General features: G+C 39.9%; 1 protein-coding gene across 1 annotated transcript in view; it reads right to left on the bottom strand.

Annotated features, from left to right (window-relative positions):
* The window catches only part of hk2 (hexokinase 2), a 35,689-nt gene continuing 8,848 nt past the window's right edge, over positions 1-26,841 (bottom strand). Inside the window, exons 2-18 of the mRNA XM_019885252.1 lie at positions 26,592-26,754; positions 23,593-23,741; positions 18,450-18,569; positions 16,858-16,953; positions 14,996-15,095; positions 14,130-14,313; positions 12,652-12,813; positions 12,126-12,359; positions 11,381-11,685; positions 11,162-11,307; positions 7,867-7,986; positions 7,611-7,706; positions 5,810-5,909; positions 5,472-5,655; positions 5,114-5,269; positions 585-821; positions 1-482 (exon numbers count right to left, since the gene is read on the bottom strand). Coding sequence (XP_019740811.1) covers positions 326-482; positions 585-821; positions 5,114-5,269; positions 5,472-5,655; positions 5,810-5,909; positions 7,611-7,706; positions 7,867-7,986; positions 11,162-11,307; positions 11,381-11,685; positions 12,126-12,359; positions 12,652-12,813; positions 14,130-14,313; positions 14,996-15,095; positions 16,858-16,953; positions 18,450-18,569; positions 23,593-23,741; positions 26,592-26,754 — 2,709 coding nt within the window. The 3' untranslated portion in view covers positions 1-325. The remainder of the gene's footprint in view (positions 483-584; positions 822-5,113; positions 5,270-5,471; positions 5,656-5,809; positions 5,910-7,610; positions 7,707-7,866; positions 7,987-11,161; positions 11,308-11,380; positions 11,686-12,125; positions 12,360-12,651; positions 12,814-14,129; positions 14,314-14,995; positions 15,096-16,857; positions 16,954-18,449; positions 18,570-23,592; positions 23,742-26,591; positions 26,755-26,841) is intronic.

The raw sequence follows: 26,841 nt of genomic DNA, 5'->3' as shown, positions 1-26,841 counted from the left end.
TTTTTTCAAATCAGTGTTAGCTTTTGTGTTTCATAAAAGTAAGACATTTACAAACATCTGCTTTTTATTGGAAGACAATGACCGAACCAGTGACTGAATCAGTTTCAAAAAGGTTATTGAGCCTAACATCAATCCCACTAATGTGATATTGCCCTAATTGTTTTTTTAATCCCTAAACAATGCCAAATACATAACAATAATTGGTTAGTAAACATTGTGATGCAAAATAAAATGTAATCAGATTAATCAATTATCAATGGAAAATATGATAGAATTATTGATTCTAAAAATATTTGACAGTGACACCCCTACAAGGAACAGAAAATTAGTGCGGGCTATTGATCAGTGCGTTGCTCCTGATTCTACAGGCCACTGCGGTTATAAGCGCTGCTCCTTTGCCACTTCCATCCTCAGACTTATGGAACGTCACCTTGCACTGTGGTGCTAAATCCTGCAATGTCTCTTGCATGACTCCTGCAAAACTTTGGATTGAAGGGAAAAGAGGGTTCAAACTGGTTAAGGATATATACTATGTTTGAACGGCAAACCATTTTGCTTTAAAATTTGGGACAAAAGTTACTTACTGTGGGTGCATCTTGTAAAGGGTGCCATCAACTCCAACTGTAACAGTGAGCTGCTGCAAGTTGCGGTTCTGTCTTATTTTATCAACCACAGCGGCTAAACCAGCACCGCACAGCTGTGCGGCCCGGCGGGAGACAACGCCGCAAACCTCCTTAACGAGGACACTGTCATCACAAGTTGAGCTGGTGAGACCAAGGTGCTGCAAGATGCAACGGATCTGACGCATGGCCAGACGGTCACTTAGGGATCAGAGAAATTACATCAAGATTACTTTTCTGTTCGCAATTTCAAGTTGAAAAGTTAAAATATTAAGGTTCAGCAAAATGTTCATACAGTCATCCCTCGTTTTTCGCAGTTAATGGGGACCAGAAACCCCCCGCGAGGTAGGATTTAAGATAAGATAAGATTAAAAAAAAACTTTAATAGTCTCGCAATGGAGAAATTTCCAATTCACAGCAGCAAAGTTATGAAAGGAAGAAGTAGAAGAAAAAAATATAGGAGCTGCTGGAAAGGCAGCCACTCTCGCGGCGCCATCTTGATTTGACAACACACTACAAGGTGTCCTGATTCGCTTCAGGAAGGAAGCTGTTGCATTCACGGCAGACATCAAACAGATGTTGTATTCTTTTTTTTGGTCAAAGAAGAGGACAGGAACAATTTGATGTTCTTATGGCTTTGTGAAAAGGAATTATTTGGGAAGAGCCCCTTACCTGTGGAGGCTATTTATGGTCTACACCTATCTGTTCAAAGTGACAAGTTCCATATTGACCCTGACGGTGTCATGATTCGGTTTGGGACCAACAGGTGGCACTGTAGGGCTCCCCTGCAGCTGCACACCTGTTGGTCATTAGGTAATTAGTGGCTTTCAAAGGACTCCCAGCCCGAGCAATCATTGTCGGGTCATTGTTGCTCTTTGCCACTGTCATGTTTGTTTGTTGCTGTTGCTTTGTGCTACTGTCATGTTTGTTTCAGTCAGGTTTTGGTCATTGTTATGGTTTATCTTCGGTCATGTGTTTTGTTTGATACTTTGGACTTTGTTTGCTTTGGATTTAGTTTTCTCTGTTTTAATACAATTCTTCAAGTACACCCTGCTCCTCCCTCCTGCCTGCATTTTGGGTCCAACACCACCTCGCAACCGTGACAGACGGAAGGAACTTTCTAATGAAGGACTTCTACATATATGATGGACTGAAGTCTCTGTTCTACAGTTGCAGCTGCTTCTGACTTACTAAAGATGCAAGATATCCTCTCCACATCCAACCTGAGACTACACAAGAATGCAACAAACTGCAAAGAAGTCATGGGAGCCCTGAAAGACAACTTGAAACACCTCGACTTTAGCACAGACACAGTGTCAATGCGACAAACTCAGTTGAAATCTCCAAATGGATTGCTTCTACAGATCTACAACTAACTTGGGGAATGGAGGAGTCCTGAAGATCATGGAGAGCATCTTTAACACAATTGACCAACCGGTTATTTCCTGCGTCTACATTGAATCTTCACCATGGGAATCATGACCCTTCTCTGATGCCTCAACAAAAGCAATTGCCATGGTACCCTCTCTCAAAATTAGTGACAGTGTTAAAATTATTACACATGCCAGTTAGGGGAAAGGCCAAGCTGACCCCTGTCCAGAAGACACAATTCTGAGGCTGGAATTTTGTGCAACAGCACATGCTATAGAGTTACCAGAACTGGTCTCAGCAGAACTTGATCTCGAACTTGACACCACAGAATTCTACAGAGATAGCAAAGTAGTTTTCGGCTACATTTACAATAAAACCAGAAATTCTATTTGTATATAAGTAACAAGAGTCTTAGGCATTCAAAAATCCTCTAGTGCAGTGGTTCTTAACCTTGTTAGAGGTACCGAACCCAACCAGTTCATATGCACATTCACCGAACCCTTCTTTAGTGAAAAAGAAAAATACAATTTTTTTTTTTTTTTTTTTAAAAATTCAAGACATAAAACCATTTATTTTTTAAAAAAGTAAATAAAATTACATGGCCTAAGTATAGTTTTTTGTTGTTTTTTTTTTTAAATTGTATGACGTACTATGACAACAGTCACACGTTGACTACTGAGCGAACTAAATTCCAGCAGCACTGATTGGACAAGCAATGTAATGTGATCATCTGCAGCCAGTGATGGCCAAGTGGGCGTCATAACTAATTGACATTTTGAGTCAGGTGTGTCTCAACCTCCATGGCAGAGGCTCCGTCGAACCCTTCAGACCGATTCACCGAACCCCTGGGGTTCGATCGAACCCAGGTAAAAACCACTGCTCTAGTCCATCATAGTGGCACTACGTAGCAAGAAAACCAGAACCTTGCAGATCATGCAACACTCTTGATTACTGGTGACTATTTAAATGACACTAACTGGCGGAGTGGGCCGAATTTCCAGAACAATATGTATTTTAAGGTGCTTTTGATCTTGTGGAGTCAAGTTCAGATACAGACATTCGTCCTCTAACATCCATGTTCATCACTGCTGACACATCTAAGAAGCTTGGCTCACAGAGATTCGCCACAGTTTTCTTCATGTAAGTTACTTTTTTGTGCCATTGCGTGCCTAAAAAAACTGTTTGCTGTTTCAATTCCTCCACAACAAACAAGTCATGTTACAGAGTTGTTTTCATGTGGTGATTTTAGCACGTTCACTTTTATAGATGAAATGACCTTTGGAAAATATCTGACACACTGGCGTTTGTTGTTTTTTTGCGGATGACACCAACATGTTTTGTACTGGAGATTGTAAAAACAATCCACCAGATGATTATATTATACAAATGATTATATTCAAACACTGGGTCGACATTACATCTTTGAACAGAAATGATAAACTACATCTCATTAGGTAATTGACAAATCCAAGAAGAAAGTGAATTACATATCTAATGACAAGATGGAAAGAGTCTCTTCTTGGGGGATTTATATTGATGAAATGCTGAATTGTGAAGCACATATTAAATATTTGTGCAAGAAAATATCAAGATCACTTGGTATAATCAGGAAAAATAGATACTTGGTCGGAAAAAACATTACTCATTATACAGCACCATGATTCTACTGGATGTGTCCTTTTGTGTGGAAACCAGGGGTAACATTTATAAATCAAACTTCAAAGCATACATGCATATTGGAAAAATATGTGAATACGTTCATCAACATAACTGGCCCTAGGGAACACAATAATAATTTATTCATGACATTCATCGACAGAGATAATTTCCAAACAGCTCAACTCATTTACAAGGCAGCAAACAATTAGCTATCTGCTAACTTAGAACAAATGCACAAAATAGGAGACTATGTATCAGACAACAAGACTGCTGCATTACAGAGTACGTGTAAGAAACTCCTTAGACAAGGCTTGTGCATATCTGCCTGTTATGTTTCTATGAAATAGCTTACAAAATCATATCAAGCAATCTTTCAGTAATTAAAGAACAATATAGAGAAACCTTATTAAATGCATATACAGTACATTCTAATATTTCTGCCTGATTATATTAAACCATTACGTCGATCATGATCGACCGGTAGATCGCGGACTGGTCCCAAGTCGATCGCGAGGGGTGTAGAGGAAAAAACAAACAAACATTTGTGTCTCTGTGTAATTTTTATGGTAATGCACACTGCACCCGAATCATTCTATCAGTCCCACTTTCACAAAAAGGATTTAAAAAAGAAAAGAAAATAAAGCAGGTCATCTTTAACCTACTGCGTCACCGGAAGCTGTTAGCGCTCAGCATTCTGCAGTTGCAGCTTGTGATCAGAGTTGTTGCGCTAATCTTGTATCGTTATCATTATTCTCATTCAGAGTTTACTTTGTACAATTGACCTAGGGGATGGGCAAAGAATGGGAATCTGGAGGGCCGAGAGAAGCATTTTAAAACGGTACATGTGAGCTACGATAGTTAACAGGCTGCCTTAGTGCACCGCATGCCTCAGCATCAGGCTGTTGCTCATCATGGCATGCATGTGTACGTGCGTGCGTGCGCGGTAACAGGTCGATCGCGGGAGGTTGGTTGATCAAAAAGTAGATCTTCGGTCAAAAACAGTGTATATATATATACATATACATACACACACACACACTATAATTATGTATACAGTATTGACTTGTATATATGATAAATATAAACCTATAGGTCTATGAATAAATAGCTTACAAGAAAGGGACATGACTTGATATATGACAAAATGGTTCTTCCAGTCCGTTCTCATATGCACATCTGTTTGATTATATTTGAGTATGAGATAGATGTGCTTGTTTATTTTTCAACTTTTTTTTTTCAATTTTAACATTAAGAAGTGAACTTCTTTTGTTTATTATAAATGACCTGTACATTCTCAACTGTACAGCATCATGTGACGATGACATGAATCATTAAACAAACAAACATAACATTACATCTTACAAGTAACAAAAGAGGGAATAAATAAAGTGATGCATGTACTAGTTTCTGGGATAATGATGTATCAACTGAAGAAAGATGATCTGACTCTGAATAATCCTTACCTTTCAATTTGTGACAGGAATTTAGTCTCAAAGATGCCCCAGGTCTTGAGCCGCTCCGACACTTTCCCTCGAAACAGTAAACCCCTTGCAGTGAACTCCATTAGCACATGTCTCACAATCTCTCCAAGGTACATGCCACTGATCATCTTCTCATACCTTGAAGGAGGAAAATTACATTGGCTTGGCCGCATGAGGAACATTTGACTTTTTCTTGAATTGGGGCGGTATTGGTGAGAAAATTAAACAATCATGTTTTTGAATGTAACAATCAGACTTTCACATGAATTTCATGAATAAACAAAATCCATTTGATCCAAAATTATGGGACAATGAGTCAATCACCCTTTGTGTACATTACCTCTGTTTTCCAGGATTGCTTGAGGAGGCATCAACACTACGATCGAAGGTTGTGAGGAAATCATCCAGTTCGCCATTTTCACCAAATGCTCCCCATTCCAAGTTGACACACATGCGTCCGTCATCATCAGCAACCATTTCTATATTCCGCATCTCCTCCATGTAGCAGGTATTTGTCCCTGTGCCTAAATTATAGATAGGCAATGCACTTAACTACTCAAAAACAATACTAAAGGGGGAAATACGGAAGATGCTCAACCAAATAATTTCCATACAAATTCTCTTTTTTTTTTTATTCCAAGAAAGAAATCTTCAATAATGGTAGGAGATGACACTTACCAACAATGAGTCCCACCTCACACTGAGGGTCCTCATAACCACAAGTCATCATGGTTCCTACTGTATCATTAACTACTGCCACAAAGCTCAAGTCAAATTCCTGCAAGCAGTGACAACTTTAATAAAAGAGGGTTACTAACTGAAGGCAAACAACATTAATTGGTTGTGCTCTCGGCGGCACAGTGATCAACTCATAGTGCAGAGGTGCAGGGTTCGATTCCGGCTCCGGCCTTCCTGTGTGGAGTTTGCATGTACTGCCCGCGCCTGCGTGGGTTTTCTCCGGGTGCTCCGGTTTCCGCCCATGTTGCAGTACCCGGAGAAAACCCACGCAGACAAGGGGAGAACATGTAAATTCCACACAGGAAGGCCGGAGCCGAACCCTACACCTCTGCACTGTGAGGCAGACGCTCTAAACCAGGGGTGTCAAACTCATTTCACATGGTGGGCCACATACGGCCTGGGTAGATGTCAAGTGGGCCGGACCATTAAAATGATACCATACTTTGCTAGAAATAACCAAAACAATATGTCTTTCCTTTGTTTTGGTATAAAGAAGCACAAGAACATTAGGAAAATGTTGAAATTAAATGAACATATCTTTTACAAAACATTTCGTGAAGCACCTTACATTTCCTTCGACAAATGTGCAATTTACTTTTATCATTCACATATATGCATTGCAACTGATCCCACTGATTGTACAAACTTTAACAAGTAATTGGTTTTGAAAAATATAGTAATGCACTTTAAGATTTAATGAGATTTATAAAGAAAGGAAGTTTTAAACCATTTACACGTGCATATAAAATCTAAATGTAATCCCTGCCTACACCTTACAAACTAAGGAGCGTGCTATTAAATGTGTAAATGTGAGAGCGCTATTGATAGCGTCTGCTGTCATGGGTCTGTCTCAGTGATGGACTGAGGCTGCTGTTGTCTTCTTCTCTGATCAAAACAGTGTCCCCTAGCGGATACTCAATGAATTGCACCTTATTAAAAATATTTAGTCTGTGTCTTTTATGCATTTTCTTCACTTTTAAATTATCCTGTGGGGCCTGATTGAACGGCCCGCGGACCGTATGTTTGACACCACTGCTTTACATAATCATCTCGCGGGCTGGATTAAAGTCCTTTGCGGGCCGGATCCGGCCCGCGGGCCGTACGTTTGACACCCCTGCTCTAAACAGTCGACCACCGAGCCTTGCACAACAAGAAAAAAAAATAAATAAATCGAATACAAATTGCCATTTTCAATTTATATTTTAACAAAAACTTCAACCAGATGGATGAACAAATAAGTGAAAGCAAAACGACCCAATAAAAAAAACTACCAATGAGTGTTTGAAATTTTGTTTTTTCTTCATGTTTTCCAAATGAAAAATGACCCAGGCAATTACGCCGATGATATGCACAGCTCTACTCATGTCCTCTTCAACCTGTGAAAATACAAAAGCGATCGGCACAATATTTTGGATTTTATTGACATTAAATGGGAGCTCCTTTAAGCAAAAGCAATTATCAACTCCATACAATTTAAAATATTGCACTAATCGTTGTTATATTTGTACAGGCTGAAGTGGACAAGAGTAGGAATGTGCTTTTTTTGGTGGCGATTATTCAGAGTTTTCAGACACCTAGTGACACTAAAGTTTGGTTAGACTCCATAGCTAGGCAGCCATTAGCCCCTCCACAGCTATTAGGCTGACACTAATGAAGAAAGGGGAATGATATTTTGAAGACCATCACTTTTTTCAAAATGTCAAGACATATCACAATATGAAGAAATGCTTCGTGTACTGACCCCTCGGCATCGCACAGCATCCTTAAGTAATGTAACAACATCGTGCCCCTCACAATCACTAGCTTTGAAGCCTTTTGTCCACTTCAGAAGAATGCCCTGAAAACAATAGTGTACATTGCTTTAACATCAACTTAGAATATTACCAGCTATATCCACATTTCTGTCAGTTTAATGGTTTATGTGGCAGAGATGGAGCCACATATAAAAGTGTATGTTTCAAGGGAAACATGAACCAAACAAGTTTGAACAACCTCACCTCATCCAGTTTGCTTTGGTGACAGGGGAAGGAGAATGTAAATCCCAATGGTAAGGATGCTCCTCTCATACCCATACTTTCCAAAAAGTTGGCAATGCAGTCCACAATGTGGCTGAAAAGCTGCAGAGCAAAAAAATATGCACAGACATTTCTTCCATCAGCGTGTATACTCCAGGAAAATCACTATCATGTGGAGTAAAAAAAGTATTTACAATCAGTGGTTTTATGAAAAACATATGAAAAGAAAACTCACAAATTACAGTTCTGTTGCGGTATCAGGATGAACAAATTATCTTTGTTACAGCTGGAGCTGCAGCTGTTGTCAAAGTGCTACATAAATAAAGAGGTGTACTGTACTGTACTGCATACTCCATCCATGCAACCAATCAGTGCTTTCAAAAACACTGATCTGACGTTTAATCAGTAGCCATGTGGGTAATAGAAAAGTGTTGGTTCAGGTTTCGTTAAGCGATGGTGTTATTGCTTTCACCAGGGCAGTTTGCTACTCTCAAAAAGGTTTCTACTCCTTTTTTTCTTCTGCTTTGTATTTACTGTTGCTGGCTTCAGAGGTCAGTCAGTTGCCTTTTGTAACAGCAGATGACAGTCCTTTGCACGTATGTTACAAAGAGACTTTCATTTGGATCTTCTGACAGGTGTGGTGCACTTGAGTCGGACCATTTGTGTTTGTGATGAAAAGGAAGCTTTGAGTGGAATTAAAATACAGTCATACCTCGGTTTTCGACCATAATCCGTTCCAGAAGGCTGTTTGAAAACCAATTTGTTCGAAAACCGAAACCATGTTTCCCATTATAATCAATGTAATAAATTTAATCCGTTCCAAGTCTAGAAAACAACTTTTTATAAGCTTTTTTTGGACTATTTTACACCATAAACTGTATACACATGTAATAAGAGAGCATGTAATATGTAAAATACTGTACAAACAAACTGTATATACGATTAAAAATAACTCCCAAGTGTCTTACTGTACCAAGGCATGGCTTCATAAAATACTCCAAGGATCAAGAAATATGGGCATAAGATATTTGTTGCTAAAGTTAAATTGGCAAATTTTAGGGGTGCATCTGTCTCATGCTCTGATTGTGCCTCATCCCGCCCACACACTAAATGGTAAATGGGTTGTCACTTACATAGCGCTTTTCTACCTTGGGTGCTCAAAGCACTTGACACTGTTTCCTCATTTACCCAGTGGTGACGCAGCATGTGGAGCAACTGGGGGGGTTCAGTATCTTGCTCAAGGACACTTTGACAAGGCTGGGGAGTGAACCCCCTACCTTGTGTTGGGAGATGACCTTTCGACCACTAAGCCGTGATGCCCACTGCTGTGCCGATGGCAAGCCTGGCTTTGGTTTGAATGAGAACCAGTGGGCTGGATCTTACAGGTACGTTCCTAATGGCGTTTTGCCAGCTTCCCTTCCACGTAGCTTGGCAGTAGTGTGTGTACTGCGCTCGGCTGCCTGCTTCTGCTCGTGAAAGCGAAGCCAGCCCAGAGTGAGAAAAACAAGCGAGTGCTCCAAAAAAAAAAAAATAAATAATCAAAGCCTTTCTGTGGCGCGTGGACACGTCACAAAACACACATGCCCAGCCGCTGCATCGCCAACAACTTAACCAATCAAGAAACAAAGTGCCAAATATCAGAAGGAAATGCTATTCTCGCTTACTAACGCTAAGGCCAAACAAAAAAGATAGTGTGTTTCCGGTAACATGAAATTTCAGCATAGGGTCGGTAGGTCGGTTAAGTTTTTTTTTTTCCCCCCCCATCAAAAATTTTAACGAAATAACCATAAAACAAGAAGACATTGACCGCCGCTCCTCCGGACTCGGTGGGCCGGGGCGCACCGCCGCCTCCGCCGTCCTCCTCCGCCGTCCTCCTCCGCCCTCGGTTTTTACTCGGCCCATGGTGTTCATCAAATAGTTCGCTGAATTCAATGGATGCTATTTTCTTAACATTACGGTGCGAGCATGCGACTGTAACACAGAAAACGCGGTTTAAACTGTCGTCGGAGATCGCGGCCGCCGCCATGTTTCAACGTTGTTGACAGACAACAGGGCAAACGACGCACGCGCTCAACGTGAATATCGTGAGAGTTTGCACCGATGTAAACCCTCTACACAACAATGTAGAGGGTTGTTTGAAAAAAATGCCGACCGTAAAGTTTTTTTTCGACGTAGAAATTCTCGGTCGGTCGGGTTACCGGAAACACACTACTTTTTTTTCTACGCCTAATCTGTGAACTCCCCCAAAATCAATGCAGCTTTGCAATGCACAAAGCCACCATCTTGTCTCATGTAGTCTTGTGTTTAAATATTACCCAGCCTCCCGTTGCATTTCTTGCAAAAATGTAACCATGGATTTGGTCAGCTGGTTTCTCCAGACAATTAACAAGAATTTCTCCACGACAACAGCTGTCTTGTCTGAGCCGACTTGCCCAGAGTGGATTACAGCAGCTGGAGACACCTTGGATTCATAGATGACATGGAAAATGGCGTGTCGATCTATTGTGTCCATTGCTCAAGAAATCTACATTACTGCAATTCTGTGCACAGGTTTCCCAGTGCTTGGAGTAGGCAGTTACTGTTTTATCATAAAAAGCCAGCCGGGGAGAGCAGCTCAATTGGAAGTGAACAAGCTGCAGGTCTTCATGAATGGTGTGAAAGGAGTGGTTATCATTTGGGTTCAGGCAGTGAGTGAACTCAATCTTGAGACATTGTGCAAGTGTTATACAACATGGAGACATTGGCGTTTTCTTGAAAAACTGATTGCCAATGAGTGTCCTCTGAGAAGCATTGACAAGATTCAAGGTCGAGTGATATTGTCTGTGTGTTCCCAAAACAACCATTATGTTGCGGGACATTTATCCTTGACCTCTCCCATTCTCCTGCGTTGAATATTTCTGTTCAGGCAGCCAAGGTTGTTTCCTAGGCAAAGACAATCTGTTCTGGAGTGGGGTGCATCACCAATGATTTTGCATTGAAAGAACTCGCTTGTCCACATAATGCATACATATCCTGAGAGTTCACTGCTTTCATTGGCTATCGCAAATTAAATTTGATGATGGCGTAAATTTGGATTCTCCAATGAGCAACTGCGTTCCAAATAATTTATCGCAATGGGATATTTTGTTTTGAAAGTTGAACAATTTTAGCCACAATCCATTCAATAATGCTGGGTGAATTTTGGGGTGCCGCTGTTCACTGACCAAAAATGCCTATAGGTTTGAAACAAATATGATGACGATGTTTCTTTCTGAGTGCAACCTGCTGAATACTTTACCTCTTTCCCTGTGCCCTGCATTATCTCCTGTGGAATACTGTAGTTCTTATGATGCATTTCAACATGTGTCTTGCCACATCGTACACGGACAAGCAACACTCTAAAACTTGAGCCGCCAAGGTCCAAAGCCAAGAAGTCTCCATGCTCTGAAAACACACAATAATCATATGCAACACTAAGTAAGGTAAAGGGATTGTACAGTATGAATGCAAGCGCTACCTGAGCCATCTGGAGTGGAGCCGACAAATGTTGGAAGCATCTTGATGCTAGCCCGATTGCGTCCTTGCTTTGACAAGCCTCGGACCATATCTTCACTTATTAGATTTTTCACTTGCATCAGCTGCTCACGATTCAAACGTAGGGTGTCAAGTATGTGTTTCCGCTCAGCAATTTGAGCAGCAAGACGTAAGGCGACAGCTGTTACCATGGCTGCACCTTTCCCACTTCCAACCTCAGACCTCAAAAAACGCACGTCACAGTCAGGTACTAGCCTCCGTACCATCTTGTGAAGTCTCCGAGAAAACCTAGGAATAGGTCATTAGTACAATTGGTTAAAATGGGCGTGGTGTTCAGGCACTTGCTTCTCAGACAACTTTTGGATACCATCATTGCAATTATTTTATGTATTTATTTATTTTTACTGTATTACATTTGTAAAATAAGTAAAATCAGGCTTATGCTGGGAGCAGTACCAACTTATTTTTTTCAACTTGGGTATGTCATCACCTACAACCCCAGATGAGCTACGCTAACCCACTAACCGTTAGTTTCAGTGAGGCTTTTGTGAAGAATCACTGATTTTGACATTTCAGGTGTGCCCCTATTTGAGTCATCAATGAAAAATTTCTGGCTACTTCACTGTTCACAAATATATGTGTACATATTTGCCCGCAATAAAATTAGTGTTCCTGTTTCTTTGTTTCTAATAGATTACATGTGCAATGGCATGGAAAGGGTAACTTACTCTTGATGATTTTTGTACACAGATCCATCCACTCCAATGGTGGTGCGCAGCTTCTCAGCTGCTTTGTTGTCCCTGATCTGCCGGAGCACTGCAACTAGAGTGGCAGCACACAAATGTGCAGCCCGTGTGGAAACAATTTGACACACTCTCTGAGTGGCTATGCAGTCTTCCAAGGTTGGGTTGAGGCCAAGGCCCCGCAGCACATTTTCAGCACTCACTATACCTTCCTGCCTGCTGCAGATAAAAACAAATATAATAAATAGTAAATATTGTACAACAAGTTAAACCATATCCAATGATTTAGAAGCCTACCCAAAACCTTTAGTTCACAACAAAACAGGCCAATAAGAGATATTCTGTGACTCGTGTGAATTATTTTACGGTAAGTTATAATACTACAACATTCCCTACAAAAAACTGTACTGTAAAAGCTTTTGGGGAACAAAACTGAGGGGATGGGTCTACTGCTCACCAAAAAGAAATACAAAGACAACATGAATGCAAACAAACAAAACAATCAACTAACTTGTCAGTGTCTATGGAATAGATGTAGTTGGTGCTGAACTTTCCAGTCATAAGGAGCTGGGCTGTAGTCTTGCCCTGGAACAGAAGCTGGTCTTTGGTCATTTTCACGAGGATGAGCCGTACCAGTTCTCCCATGTACATTCCACTGATCATCTTCTCAAAACTAGAAATCAACAAATAAAAGAACAATCCCAGTTGTAAAAGGTCACAATAACATATTTGCGTCTGTGTGAAGAAGTGCGTGCATCACCACAAGATTAATAAAGTACCTACCGACCTACCATCCGAATGTATGTTTTCAGAAATTACCTCAACTTCAACAAGTCTTCTATGTGCTGCATTTGATGTGCACACGTGTTCAAAATCATTCATGGAATTGGATTATTTAATTACTACTATGGAGCATGTCTCACACCAGAAACAAGATGCCACAGTGTCTGGATCCATACAATGATCTGATGACACAGCTGATGGTACTTGTAACATTTATCGGCAAGAAACTCTGCATGCTTGGATGTTGGCCATTTTGACCTTGTTCCCCACCACTGTATTACTGGTTGATTGATTTCTTTTAATGGATTACTCTTCATTTATTTTACTCCTTTATTCGAATTTTCTTACAGTAACTTAATCATTTGATCTTTTTATAATTTAATTGTTACAATAATTGTCATATGTTAATGATTATCAAATCAATATGCTCCATCTTATTTGATTGATGATTATTGTTTACATCATTGCTTTGCAATTAAATCTTCTAAAACACAGGTGTCAAAGTCAAGGCCCCGGGGCCAGATCTGGCCCACCACATCATTTTATGTGGCCCGCGAAAGCAAATCAAGCATGTCAAGTTCCATGACGCTCGCTAAAGTCTGAACCAAATTTTCTAATTGTCGTATGTAATCCACAATAACAGTCATTATTCTTGACTTCTGATTTTAAAACTGGTTATCCATCCATTTGTTGTGCGCTGCATATGTAATATGTGGAGGTGATTAAACATTTATAATGGTTTCCCAAAATTCATAACGGCTCTCCAAGTCAAGCCGTAACTACAATGTGGCCCGCGACAAAAATGAGTTTGACACCCCTGTTCTAAAATGATGAATTACATTTATTCTTGTCACCCTTATTATTTTATTATACACTCCCACCTAAGTCTTAACAAACACACTACATCTAAAGAGGAAGCGCTACCGTTAACCCTTTGAACGGAGAGTCAGCCAGGACTTTCCCAATAGGCCTCTGGGTAAGCGGGATATCTCTCTTTATCTATTACCGGTATATACAAAAGCAACTGAATTAGCACCAAACAACAGTATCTGGTGCTCACACCAAAATTGTGTCACAAAAGGTACATCCCTGTATAATATAGCATTGTTTCTATATTGTGCAGTTAGTAAACGTATTCAGTGTAGAAAAACAACACAAAAAGCAATGATTTTTATCAAGTCATAACTTTGAAACGCTGTTACTCACAGCTGCTTGCCAGGGTTCAGAGAGCCAGCATCTATTTCCCTGTCAAAATGTGTGCGCAGGTCCTCCAAGGCACCGTCATCTCCAAAAGCCCCCCACTCTGTATTGACGCACATCCGCCCCTCATCACCATCCAGCAACTCAAGGTTCCTCATTTGTTCCATGTAACAGGCATTCGTCCCTGTTCCTGTAAAAATGAAATGTGAGTGATAAATGACAAGCAGCTTTTGATATTTGTCTTCATCTTTGTCAAAGTACGTTTATAATCTATAACGAAAAAAAGAGCACACATATCACTAAAATCTTTCTGGAAAAACTTTTTAACAATAGCACCAAAAAAAGTGTAATAGTGAGAAATAATAAATTATTTCCATTGTAACGGTTCTACCCCGAAATAGCCTGATTCCGCCATATTTGGTCACGTTTCCAGTATACTTTTTCGAGGCTGGGCTGTAACAATGGAACCATTCTTTATAACCTCTTTCAAACTTGTTCAGGGCTGGACAATGAGAGACATGACATCACTGTCATTTGATTGGCTGACAGATGTAGGCATTTCTTTCACCGATGTAGCACAGAACAACAGTGCGCTTTTTTTTTTTTTTTTTAAACAAGCGGCACACGCATTGCCAGTTCAAGTGAATGGCCCTGGTGACGTGCGCATTGCTCACAACAGTTTTTACCACAAGCTTTATTTGCTACTTTAGCCCCTCGTCGAATTGCTATCATGGATGGAAAAATTTATTTGGAAATTTATGCAGGAGAACTCAAGACCATCTATCAAAATGGGTGCTGAACCAGTACTACAACCTAAAAGGAAAGGAATAAATTAACAACAAAATGTCTACAACAGAAGAAAATCTACTCACCTACGATGAGACCAATTTCACAGTTGTGATCATCATAGCCACATGTCATCATAGCTCCAACTGTGTCGTTAATGACAGCCATTATGTCAACCTTAATGTCCTACAATAACAAGAGAGAAGACAACAATTGAGACCACAGTGGAGAAATTCACTGATAACAGCAGAAATATTAGAAAATTTACAAAAATTTACAAAAAGTTGAAGGATTACCACTACCTATGGATTGGATGTTTGATGCACATGAGCATTGTTACTTTGAATTAATGTAAATTGCATTTTAAGATACCCTTTTGAATCTTACAGCGTATGGTTACTCTGAACTGCTGTTTGGTGCAGAGGCACAAACAACACTCGGACCCGTCTCCCCACCCGAAGGAGGAGGGAGGCTACCTTCTCGTCCAACAAGGTGAACCCCAATGTACAGGCACCAAGCCGGCGGCGCCAAGTACGCCCACATGTGCTCAGCGCCTCTCACCTTGGGCAACTCTACAATGGAAAGGTGTCCAACCCCTCTCAAAAGGACTGGTACCAGCGACTGTATCTAGTTGGAACTTCTCTGCTTCACACACCAACTTGGGCTCCATCTCTGTCATTCCATGTCGCTAGAGTTAGATTCTGTGGCCGGGGATCAGACCGCCAAGGTTCCCGCCTTTTGCCGCCACTCAGCTCACAGGGCACCCGACCCCTTTGGTCCCTCCCACAGGTGTGGAGCCCATGGGAAGCTGGACCCACGTTACCTTTTTGGACTGAATCCAGCCAGCCCCATTGGGTGCAGGCCCGGCCACCAGGCGGTCATCGGCGAGCCCCACCCCAGAGGAGGGCCTCCGTAACCCGGGCAAGGGAGAACATGTTCCAAATTTGTCAATCATCATCAGGGGTCTCTGAACCATGCTTTGTCTGGTCCCTCGTCTCAGACCTGTGTGCCATGGATGACCCTGCCAGGGGCCTAAAGCCTCAGAAAACTTAGCTCCTTGGATCATTGGGACACGCCACCACGGGAAGGTGACGGCTCATGGAGAAGATACTTTTTCTTGCAACTGTATATTGTACTATACAGTAATCCCTCGTTTATCGCGGTTAATGGGGACCAAAACCACCCGCGATAAACGAAAATCCGCGAAGTAGCGTCCAATTAACATAAACAGGTTTAAAAAAAAAACAAAAAAAAAAACCTCTATATATTTTTAACGCCCGCAAACGGTCCGCGAGAAGCTGCAAAACAACAGCGAGTCACATAGAGCAACATATACAGTACTGTACTCCCGGTATATGTAAAAAAAAAAAAAAAAAATTTTTTTTTTTATATGTTTGAAAAAATCCGCGATGCACTGAACCGTGAAGTAGCGAGGGATCACTGTACTTTAAAACTTATAGGCGCCTTCCTCTCAGCTGAAGTATGCAGTGGCATCCCACTTTATTTCCTGTTCCTGGTCCTCTTTATTGTCTATTATATTCTCTTCAGACACTTTAGTTGCCTGCTATTTTGCTGTCCAAGTTGGTTACTCTGCCCTATAACATGGTTCCAGTCAGACCTATATAACAAGTGTACTGTATCATCCAAGCAGTTATTTTTGTGTTTTTTGCAACACAATGTATGACAGCTTGGCAATTAGCATGGCTTAGACGCCTTTCTCCTGTTACTACTACTCTCGTCGTGATAATGATACTTATAGAAATGTCGCTTTTTCACTGCCATGGAGGTTATGATTAGTGACTTATGCGGTGTTGACCCCGGATCCAAAACAAACTTTACACATTAGGTAGCCAGCCGTTGTTCGTAACACAAATAAAAAATGCAGAATGCTGTAACTGTCAACATTTGTTCATGATCATCTAATGTGCAGAATTTGCTGCACACTTACCCCTCGTTTATTCACAGATCTCTGCAGGAGGTTGACAACATCTTTTCCTTCTACTCCGCTTGCCCTGAAGGCTTTGGTCCAAGAAATCAATACACTCTGAATAAGGGTGAAATGAAAGGCGATAAAAGCAGAGACATTTTCTAAATCTGTACACCATTATTTAACACTTAATAACTAACAACAATCACATGTATCACACCTATCCATTATCTGAGGACTGAAAGAAGAGGGGAACAAAATCAGCTAAAGCAACAAAATTGACCAGAAAACTTGGTGAACATAAAAATTGATACCTCAAAATTACGCTTTATCATTTTAAAACCATATTTGCATATTTCCATGTTTCTAGGTTTGGGGTCACTTTCAACTAAAACAGGCCAAAAATATATGTTTATGTTATCACTGCAAAGTGGGGCTGAGATATGTGAGAAAACATTGGGGCAGGCATTCATACGTGACTATGAGCCGGCACATATAACTAAAGTTAACTTTTTTTTGTTTGTCTGTTTTTTTAACATTAGCTAATGTCCCATTATTGCTAGTTAGAACACACTCTGTTGTTTGTAGACTACACTCTGTCATGTATTAATTTTGCAAATGATGGCGTGTATGAGTGCCGAATCTCAAGCCTTTCATAAAGTGTAGCTCACGGGACGGTACTTTTTAAGTAAACTAACCCTGAACAACCTAAAGTCTTGTCACAACATATCCCATGACTGATCAACTGGAGCCTTGCATCCCTTGACTTTATCACAGCGTCCGGTTAAATTCATCTGAGTGCAAGTTGAAGCTTCTCCACCTAACATACAACACCAGGCATGGGCCGATACTAGGTTCTGATGGCATGATCACTATGAACAAAAATATTGCGGTATCACATTATTAAAATTACAGCTCTAAAATGACCTTTTTTTCCTTCTCTTTTTTTAATATTTGGGGAAACAGGAACAACATCTTCAAGAAATGTGTACCATGTTTGCAGGCCATTTGGAGCAACCACGTGAGGGCACTTATGAGGGCACTTGAGCCAGCAAGAGAATGCAACACCAGACCCTGGTTTATATGAAAATTAATGCGAAAATGATGACTTTGAAGTGAGTATAGTGTTAATATACATCAACTTGGGTTTTATTTTCAGAGGAATGCTTATCACAGTCAGACATTTTTCACAGGAAAAAACATGTCAATTGGGGGATGCACGGGCCTCGGGGTGGATGACCTGAGTAACTCATCCATCCATCCATCCATCCATCCATCCTTTGGACCGCTGATGCAAACACGGGTTGCGGGTATGCTGGAGCCTACCCTAGCTGTGTTTGGGCGAAAGGCAGGCTACACCATGAACTGGTCACCAGCCAATCGCAGTCAATGGAATAATGGATTCTATACAGATTTGTTAGCAACAGCCCTACAAATAACATAAAATCATTGTTGCACACAACAACAACAAAAACTAATTACAAATGGAAGATCAGGGTCATGGATCGAATTGCAACTGTGGTGTTAAAAAGTTTATTGGTCCAAAATACAACAACAGTTAGACAAAAGCCCCTTGTTTGTTATGGTGAATTTAACCCCAAAACATTTCTTACCTCGTCCAGCTTGCTCTGTTGACATGGAAAAGAGAAAGTAAAGCCCAGAGGAAGCCTTTTGTCCTTTATTCCTAACTTCTCTAGGAAATTAGCCAGGCATTCAGCTATATGGTCAAATAACTGAAACAAAGTAAAATGAAACAGTTATTGGTGTATAATCAATCAGGTGAAAAGGAAGTTCAATCTGTTCCCACTCTCAAAGTCACAGTCTTACAATACTGCAAAGGAATCCATGTATCATTTGTTCATTTGTGTTTTCAAAACAAAACAGACACCATAAGAGAATAATAAAAAAAAGAAATTATGAATTATTTTCTCAATATTTGTTCCAAAAACCCAAATTAAAAAACAAATATGATTCATTTTCCCTTTTCCAATTTCGGGCACGAATGGAAAAAAAACATAATGGGAGATTTGGACGTTTCATTCGATTACAATATTTTCATATGCCACAAGTTACGTGAACCCGAAGGAAATGTGAACCAGAAGGGAGCATTCAACTAACTTGCAGGGATTTAATTTAGTTCTAGAAAGATTTAGCCACTAGCATTTTATTAAAAAAAAAAAAAAAAAATCATAACTCACTAAATTTTTCATAAATTTTCATGTGGTTTGATTTGTTTCAAAAGTAAAATGTGGCTACGATACAACAAACAAAAGAAACGTTTTTTCTTTCCTAAAAAATTGTTACTTTAAAGCAAATAATTAGTTGAAAAAGAGTTTCCAGTTAAATTAACGCCGCTTGATGTCAGAAAACTATGATAAATTTTCACCAAAATTTATCGTCCCCTCCAGTGGTTTTGGAATGGCAAGGTAAATTCCTTTGTTTTTGTTATATACATAGATGGCAATGGCGAGTGATGAAAAAAGCGGGAGGGGCGTGGCCTGGGCGGGGCGTGGTTTGGTCGGGGCGTGGCCTGGACGGGGGCGTGGTTACGTGCAAAAGTGGCACTAAACATGCTGAAGATGAAGTGTATTAAATTTACACAGTTTGAAAATTGAACAGAAAAAAAACCCAAGATCGCCACTATTCTTTCAAGTGAAAATTTGTGCAATTTTGCCTATGCATTCCTGGGGAGCACCAATATGTAACTCCAAATTTGCTGCTCAAAATCAAAACTAAAAAAGTAAACACATTCCCTGCCATATTTAAGATTTGTTCATGACTTGTATTCATAAAGTGTTGTGTAAATGTGATAAAAAGCTGTTGATTTTTACCTCATACAGTGATAGTGAATATTTATTATGCATACAATTTATTATGCCTAACCGTGCTTTATTATCCAAGACAAAACGTGAATTATCAATATGAATATAAAACGCAACTCAAAACAAATAAATGTTATCATGCTGTTGCTACAAATGCATACCAAATAAAATTGAAAATATCATCCTCGTATATTTGAATAAAAAAAGTATATACCTCGGAGTGTACCTGTCTATCGGCGAGGGGCGTCAGTGGAGCAGATTTCGTTGCTTGGTTCAGCCAAAGTAAGTACCCCAGCGTGTAACGTCTTTAGTTGTATCCGCTGACTAAGTTTGTTTGAAAAATGCCGATCCCAAAGAATAATTGCTCCGTCGAATGGCGATTTTGTCGGCATGTTTTTTCACTTTTGTTGCATGATCTGTCAGTGCCACGCATCCACGGGAGCCATAGTTAATTAAGTCACTATAATACACACAATAAGCTTTGCCTGCTACGTCTGGTTTCTTCAAAAATTGTCCAAGAGCTTCTGTAACTTCGTCGAACTTAGAACCAATTTTAACCTTTACAGTGACTTTTCTGTCAAGCCAGTCCAATCGGAATTTATTCTTGACATTTGAGTCAATTTCTAGGATTAAAGACTCCTGATCTTTCGTCAAAAATTTCATAATTCCGCTCAAAACGATCCCAGAACAATGAATTTGCGAGACGAACAGGCCGCCATGAATCAGGTAAAACAATATGTTACATGCAATTTGATTGGTCCAATCGCTTGTAGTTAACCAATCGCTGGGCCGTTTATAATCGAACTAAGACTTCCGCAACAAATAATGCCTTCAGTGATCTGATTAGTTGAAGCTTTCATACACGTCCAATCGCAGGGCTGTTTACAAACGGAAAACGGAGAGACTGTTCGGGAGAGCTCGTGAAAACTCGACGATAAGGTACCTGACCGCCCCTAAAATTTTCTCAACGGATTTAGACGATTCACAAAAATGATCAATTTAAGAAATAAAACGGCGGATTTGCGCGGATCCGCGGAAAATTGCCATCTATGTAATATACTAAATACATTTGGGTATTCCAATATGAGATTAATATGAGACAAATGTTCAGAAATCCATCTTGGATTTCATGGTATTTACATCTAGACTGATAAACAACTCAGGAGAGAGCACCTTTTGTTTGAAGCCCCCCTTTCAAGTGAGCAAGCGTTTTGGAACGGATAGTTTTAAATTAACTTAAAGTGAATAACATTTAATATTTGGTGGCAAAATTTTTGCTTGCAATAACTGTATTTTAGATAATAAGTCATGCATGGCAGATAATTACCTAGAACTCTATCAAGACAAAACAGAGGTTTTAGTTATTGGCCCTGAAGATCAGCAAGAGAAACTTTTACCAAAACTACAGTATCTTAAACTCTCACAATGTGTGAAGAACTTGGGTGTCATTTTTGACTCTGAACTTAGTTTTATTCCTCATATTAAAAATATAAATAAGATTGGTTTTTATCATCTCAATATAGCCAGAGTCCGCCCGTTTCTCTCTCAAGCCAACACGGAAGTGCTGATAATATTTCCTGTCGCTTGGATTATTGTAATGCCCTGCTCTCTAATCTTCCTAAAAAGAGTATTTTCAATTTACAACTACTCCAAAACTCTGCTGCATGAGTCCTAACATGGACCAGAGGATGGGAACACCAGTTTTAAAATCGCTGCATTGGCTCCCCATGTGTTTTAGAATTGATTTTAACGTGCTTTTATTAGTTTTTCAAATATTTTCATGCTCTTGGGCCATCTTATTTATCGGACCTGCTTTTATCATATCAACCGTCGCGTATCCTGAGTTCCTCTGGCACTGGCCTTTTAATTATTCCCAGGGTGAGAACTAGAACACATGGTGAGGCTGCATTCAGCCATTTCAGTCCCCAGCATTGGAATAGCCTGCCAGAGAATGTCAGGTCAGGATCAGCTCCCCTTGGGTGCTTTTTTTCCTCATATGGTTTCTCTGTGCCTTGCTGTGCCTTTTTTTTTTTTTTTTTAACTATCAGGGTCATCAGAGTATATGTGGATGTTTTGCATGTTTTGTGTGTGTCTGTGAGCATAGGCATGCTTGCATATATATCTTTGTATGTTGGGGGAGGGGCATTCCTCTTTTTATGTTGTAATTTTTATTTATTTTTTAACTGCACAGCACTTTGAGTTGCATTTTTATGTATGAAAAGTGCTATATAAATTAAGTTTGATTGCTTTGATGATTGACTGATTGATTGATTGATTGATTGATTGAAACGTATCAAGCCTGCAAGCCATTGACTTCACCATACTGTAATACAGCATTCTTCATTTGAAATACTTTTCCAGGCCTTTATGCAGCCTATTTCAATTCTTGTTTGTTTCTGCAGGTTTCTCTCTTCAGTTTCTTCTTCGGGAGGAAAACGCATGCTCTATGGGGTTAAGGTCGTGTGATTAACTTGGCCAGTCTAGAACCTACCACTTTTCCCCATCATAATGTCCTTTGAGGTCTTGGTAGTGTGTTTTGGGTCAATGTCTTGTTGCATGATGAAGATTCTCCCGATTAGGATGGATGCATTTTCCAGTAAGTTGCCAAAACGGTTTTGTAGAGTTCAGAATTCATTTTGCTGCGATCATCAAATCTAATGTGCGCGTTTTGTAAGCCATTTGTCTTTTATTGGCTAGTGCAGGGGTCGTCAACCCAAAATGTTGAAAGAGCCATATTGGAACAAAAACAACCCAAGAAACAAATATGTCTGGAGCCACAAAAAATTAAAAGCCTCATATAAGCCTTATAATGAAGCAACACATGCTGTATGTATGTACATTAGCTATATTAGCCTACTATTAAAATGACTACCGGTAAGTTGGCTACAAATATGAACCTTCATGATTACATTTATTTTTTCTTTTTCGCTGCAGTGCAGGGGTGCCCAACCCTTTTTCGATCAACCAGCCTCCCGTGATCGACCCGTTACCGCATGCGCGCATACGCGTGCACTTACACACGCTTGCCATAATGAGCAACAGCCATAACGGCCCCTAAGATGAACGAGGTATGGGACTTTTGCAGCATATTAAATATTGTAGCTCACATGTACCGTTTAAAAATACTTCTCTCGGTCCTCCAGATTGCCATTCTTTGCCAGTACCTTCGGTGAATTGTACATGAAACGCCATTTTTTTACAACAGCCACCTGCCTGGCATCCCGCTCTGCTAATAGAAACGTGTGTCGCAGGCTATGACGCAAATCTTCGTTGACAGAAACTTTGAAATGTAATATTTATTCTGCACATTTTTACAGCATTGGGAAACGTTAAGAATGTTTGTGTCATGTTTTTACTCCTACAGAAACCATTTTTAATCCAAAAAAATAATAATAATTCCCTCCCACATCTTTTTCCATTTTCAAACATTTTTTATAAAGCTCCAGTGACCCACTAAGGGTGGCGCTAAAGAACCGTATGTGGCTCCACAGCTGCGGGTTGCAGAGCCCTGGGCTAGTGCATTCAATCCACAAACCACATAGATGTCAAACTTAAACCAGGTCATAGATTTATTTTGACCTATGTTATGCATTAAAGAGTGGGGAAAAAAGATTTTGTTGGCATGGGACCTGGAAAAACGATTCACTCAAGAACCACATACTGTATTGACACTGCTCTAATTTTTAGATTTAAATTATTTTTATTATCAAAAAATGTTTGCGTGGGGAATGGTACTTGCTTCCTCATGTACCTTTGTTTTGATTGGGATATTTTCAACCATGACAAAATGTAACTTTGCAGGCCATTTGGAGCAACCATGAATGGCTGTAACCTTTTAATGAATTTGAAGGTTAAAAAAAAAAAAAATCAGTAAAAATATTTGTGAGGAAAAAAAAGAAAACATTAGTCACATGTATTGTGGAGTGCATCAAACCTCAGATCCACAGCCTCTCTTGAGATGATCCGGAATATCATAAATCTGATTTTCCATGTCCACTTTTTGCTCGCCATTTCCCATAACTGTAACCAGAAGCACTCTGAAGGTGGATCCACCTAGGTCAAGCGCCAGAAATTCTCCTTGTTCTGAACACAGAAGCAAACAAAGGATTTAAACATAACTACATTATTCACATCCTGTACAAAATGGGGTGGCACAGTGGGACAACTGGCTAGCATATCTGCCTGACAGATCTGAAGTTGGGGCCCAGGCCTTTCTGTGTGGCGTTTTCATCCCCCGCACTTGCATGGGTTTCCTCCTGGTGCTACTGCTTCCTCCCATAATCCCCAAAAACGCGTTTTAGGTCAATTAAAGACTCTAAACCAGGGATGCCCAAGTCCGGTTCTCAAAAATCACACCTAATTGAAGATCAGCTCATCGGCAAGCTCTGACAAGTCTGATTATGATCCTGATCATTTGGATCAGGTGTGTTGGAAGAGGGAGACATCTAAAACAGGCTGGATAGGACCGAACTTTGGCACCCCTGCTCTAAATGGTCCATAGGTATGAATTTGAATGGTTGTTTGTCTGTATGTGCCATGCAATTGGCTGGCAAACAGTGCAGGGTGTACCACACGTCTCAGCAAGTCACTCACGACTCGAGTGAGGATAAGTGGGATAGAAAATGGATGGAAGGACATAATATATAAGCAGTGCACATAACTGGCATTTAAATGGCTCATAAATGGCCTCAGATCAAATACAGGGTGCGCATCCCCTCCTTCCTGCCGGTGCCATGGCAATAAGTAACACCAAACCATGTACTTGTTGCCATTCATACAACAGAATAAGTCATGGTTCCCGGCAAATACACCAGCTAAAAGTATAGTGCAAAATAAATAAACGTGCTAAATTTGAAAACATTCAACTACAGAAACACACATATGACCAGGATCCTTACAACTTCTTCAATTCAATCCATCGCACCAGGCAATGTACATTATTCTGGGAACCAAAAGAAAAGTTATTTTTATTTATTTATTTACAATGGGGTATTAGGCCAATGAATTATGAAACGTGCACACTGCTGCTTCTGGCACATCCACAAATGTTGAATCATTTCATCATATTGTGACACATACACAACAAATTAATGAATTACTAGTTCTGAAATACAAATCAAGGATTGTCACAAGTCACTGTAAAAAGGGCAAAAAAAAAACAAAACACATTGCAATTACTGTATTTTTCGGATTATACGTCGCTCCCGATTATAAGTCGCACCAGCCAAAAAATGCATAATTAAGAAGGAAAAAACATATATAAGTCGCACTGGAGTACAAGTCGCATTTTTGGGGGAAAGTTATTTGATAAAATCCAACACCAAAAACATACATTTCATCTTGAAAGGCAATTTAAAATAAAAATAAAACAGAGAACAACAGGCTGAATAAGTGTACGGTATACTAACGTTACATGACTGACATGCCTCGTAATGTCAGTAACAACGTAACAAATTAAGAGTTATTCAGATAACTATAGCTGGCAAACACTGCAGGGTGTACCACACGTCTCAGCAAGTCACTCACGACTCGAGTGAGGATAAGTGGGATAGAAAATGGATGGAAGGACATAATATATAAGCAGTGCACATAACTGGCATTTAAATGGCTCATAAATGGCCTCAGATCAAATACAGGGTGCGCATCCCCTCCTTCCTGCCGGTGCCATGGCAATAAGTAACACCAAACCATGTACTTGTTGCCATTCATACAACAGAGTAAGTCATGGTTCCCAGCAAATACACCAGCTAAAAGTATCGTGCAAAATAAATAAATGTGCTAAATTTGAAAACATTCAACTACAGAAACACACATATGACCAGGATCCTTACAACTTCTTCAATTCAATCCATCGCACCAGCCAATGTACATTATTCTGGGAACCAAAAGAAAAGTAATTTTTATTTATTTATTTAAAATGGGGTATTAGGCCAATGAATTATGAGTGTGCACACCGCTGCTTCTGGCACATCCACAAATGTTGAATCATTTCATCATATTGTGACACATACACAACAAATTAATGAATTACTAGTTCTGAAATACAAATCAAGGATTGTCACAAGTCACTGTAAAAAGGGCAAAAAAAACCCCATTGCAATTACTGTATTTTTCGGACTATACGTCGCTCCCGATTATAAGTCGCACCAGCCAAAAAATGCATAATTAAGAAGGAAAAAACATAAGTCGCACTGGAGTATAAGTCGCATTTTTGGGGGAAAGTTATTTGATAAAATCCAACACCAAAAACATACATTTCATCTTGAAAGGCAATTTAAAATAAAAATAAAACAGAGAACAACAGGCTGAATAAGTGTACGGTATACTAACGTTACATGACTGACATGCCTGGTAATGTCAGTAACAACGTAACATATTAAGAGTTATTCAGATAACTATAGCATAAAGAACGTGCTAACAAGTTTACCAATCAGTTTCACTCCAAATCACTAAATCCAATGAAATCTTCATCCTCGGTGTCACTTTTAAACAACTCCCCCAACTCGGGAGGTAGATGATGCGCCGCTTCCTCTTCGACGTCGCTTAGTCAGACTCATCGTTGATTTATCAACACAGGCCGAGAGCGCCCTCTTGTGGTTTAATGTGAAAATAAGATGTGAAATGACATAATCATGTGTTAATAATTTCACACATACAACGCTCCAGAGAATAAATCGCACCCTGGGTCAAACTATAAAAAAACTGCGACTTATAGTCCGGAAAATACAGTATTACGATTGTTGGGTATGAAAATGGCTAGCACCAAATTAGTTTTGTCTTCTTATCAGTTCAATTTAATGTGATACAGCTACCGGGTAATCTGAAAAATCTTATAACTTTGATCTTGTCCAGGTCCTTTACCTCAATAATACATTTAATTGGACTCATTTGGCGTAAAAACAGGACAGCTATGTAACATGATGAGAGCATTACCTGTTCCATCTGGAGTTGAGAGTACATAAGTTGGCAGCATCTTCACGGCAGCCGTGGGGTTAGTGTCTCTGCAAAGGCCTTTATCCATTTCTCGTCGAAATCTCATGGAAATATCCATCAGTTTTTCATCAGGCAACTGAAGATGGTGCAAGTACTTGTCCAACTAAAGAATTGGAGAAAAGAGACATGTTTCCTCGTGTGTGTGTGTGTGTGTGTGTGTGTGTGTGTGTGTGTGTGTGTGTGTGTGTGC

This window comes from Hippocampus comes, unplaced genomic scaffold, assembly GCF_001891065.2.
Source record: "Hippocampus comes isolate QL1 unplaced genomic scaffold, H_comes_QL1_v1.1 scaffold45, whole genome shotgun sequence".
NCBI lineage: Eukaryota > Metazoa > Chordata > Actinopteri > Syngnathiformes > Syngnathidae > Hippocampus > Hippocampus comes.
The sequence above is the reverse complement of the archived record's forward strand: the minus strand, read 5'-3'. Positions and strand labels throughout refer to the sequence as shown.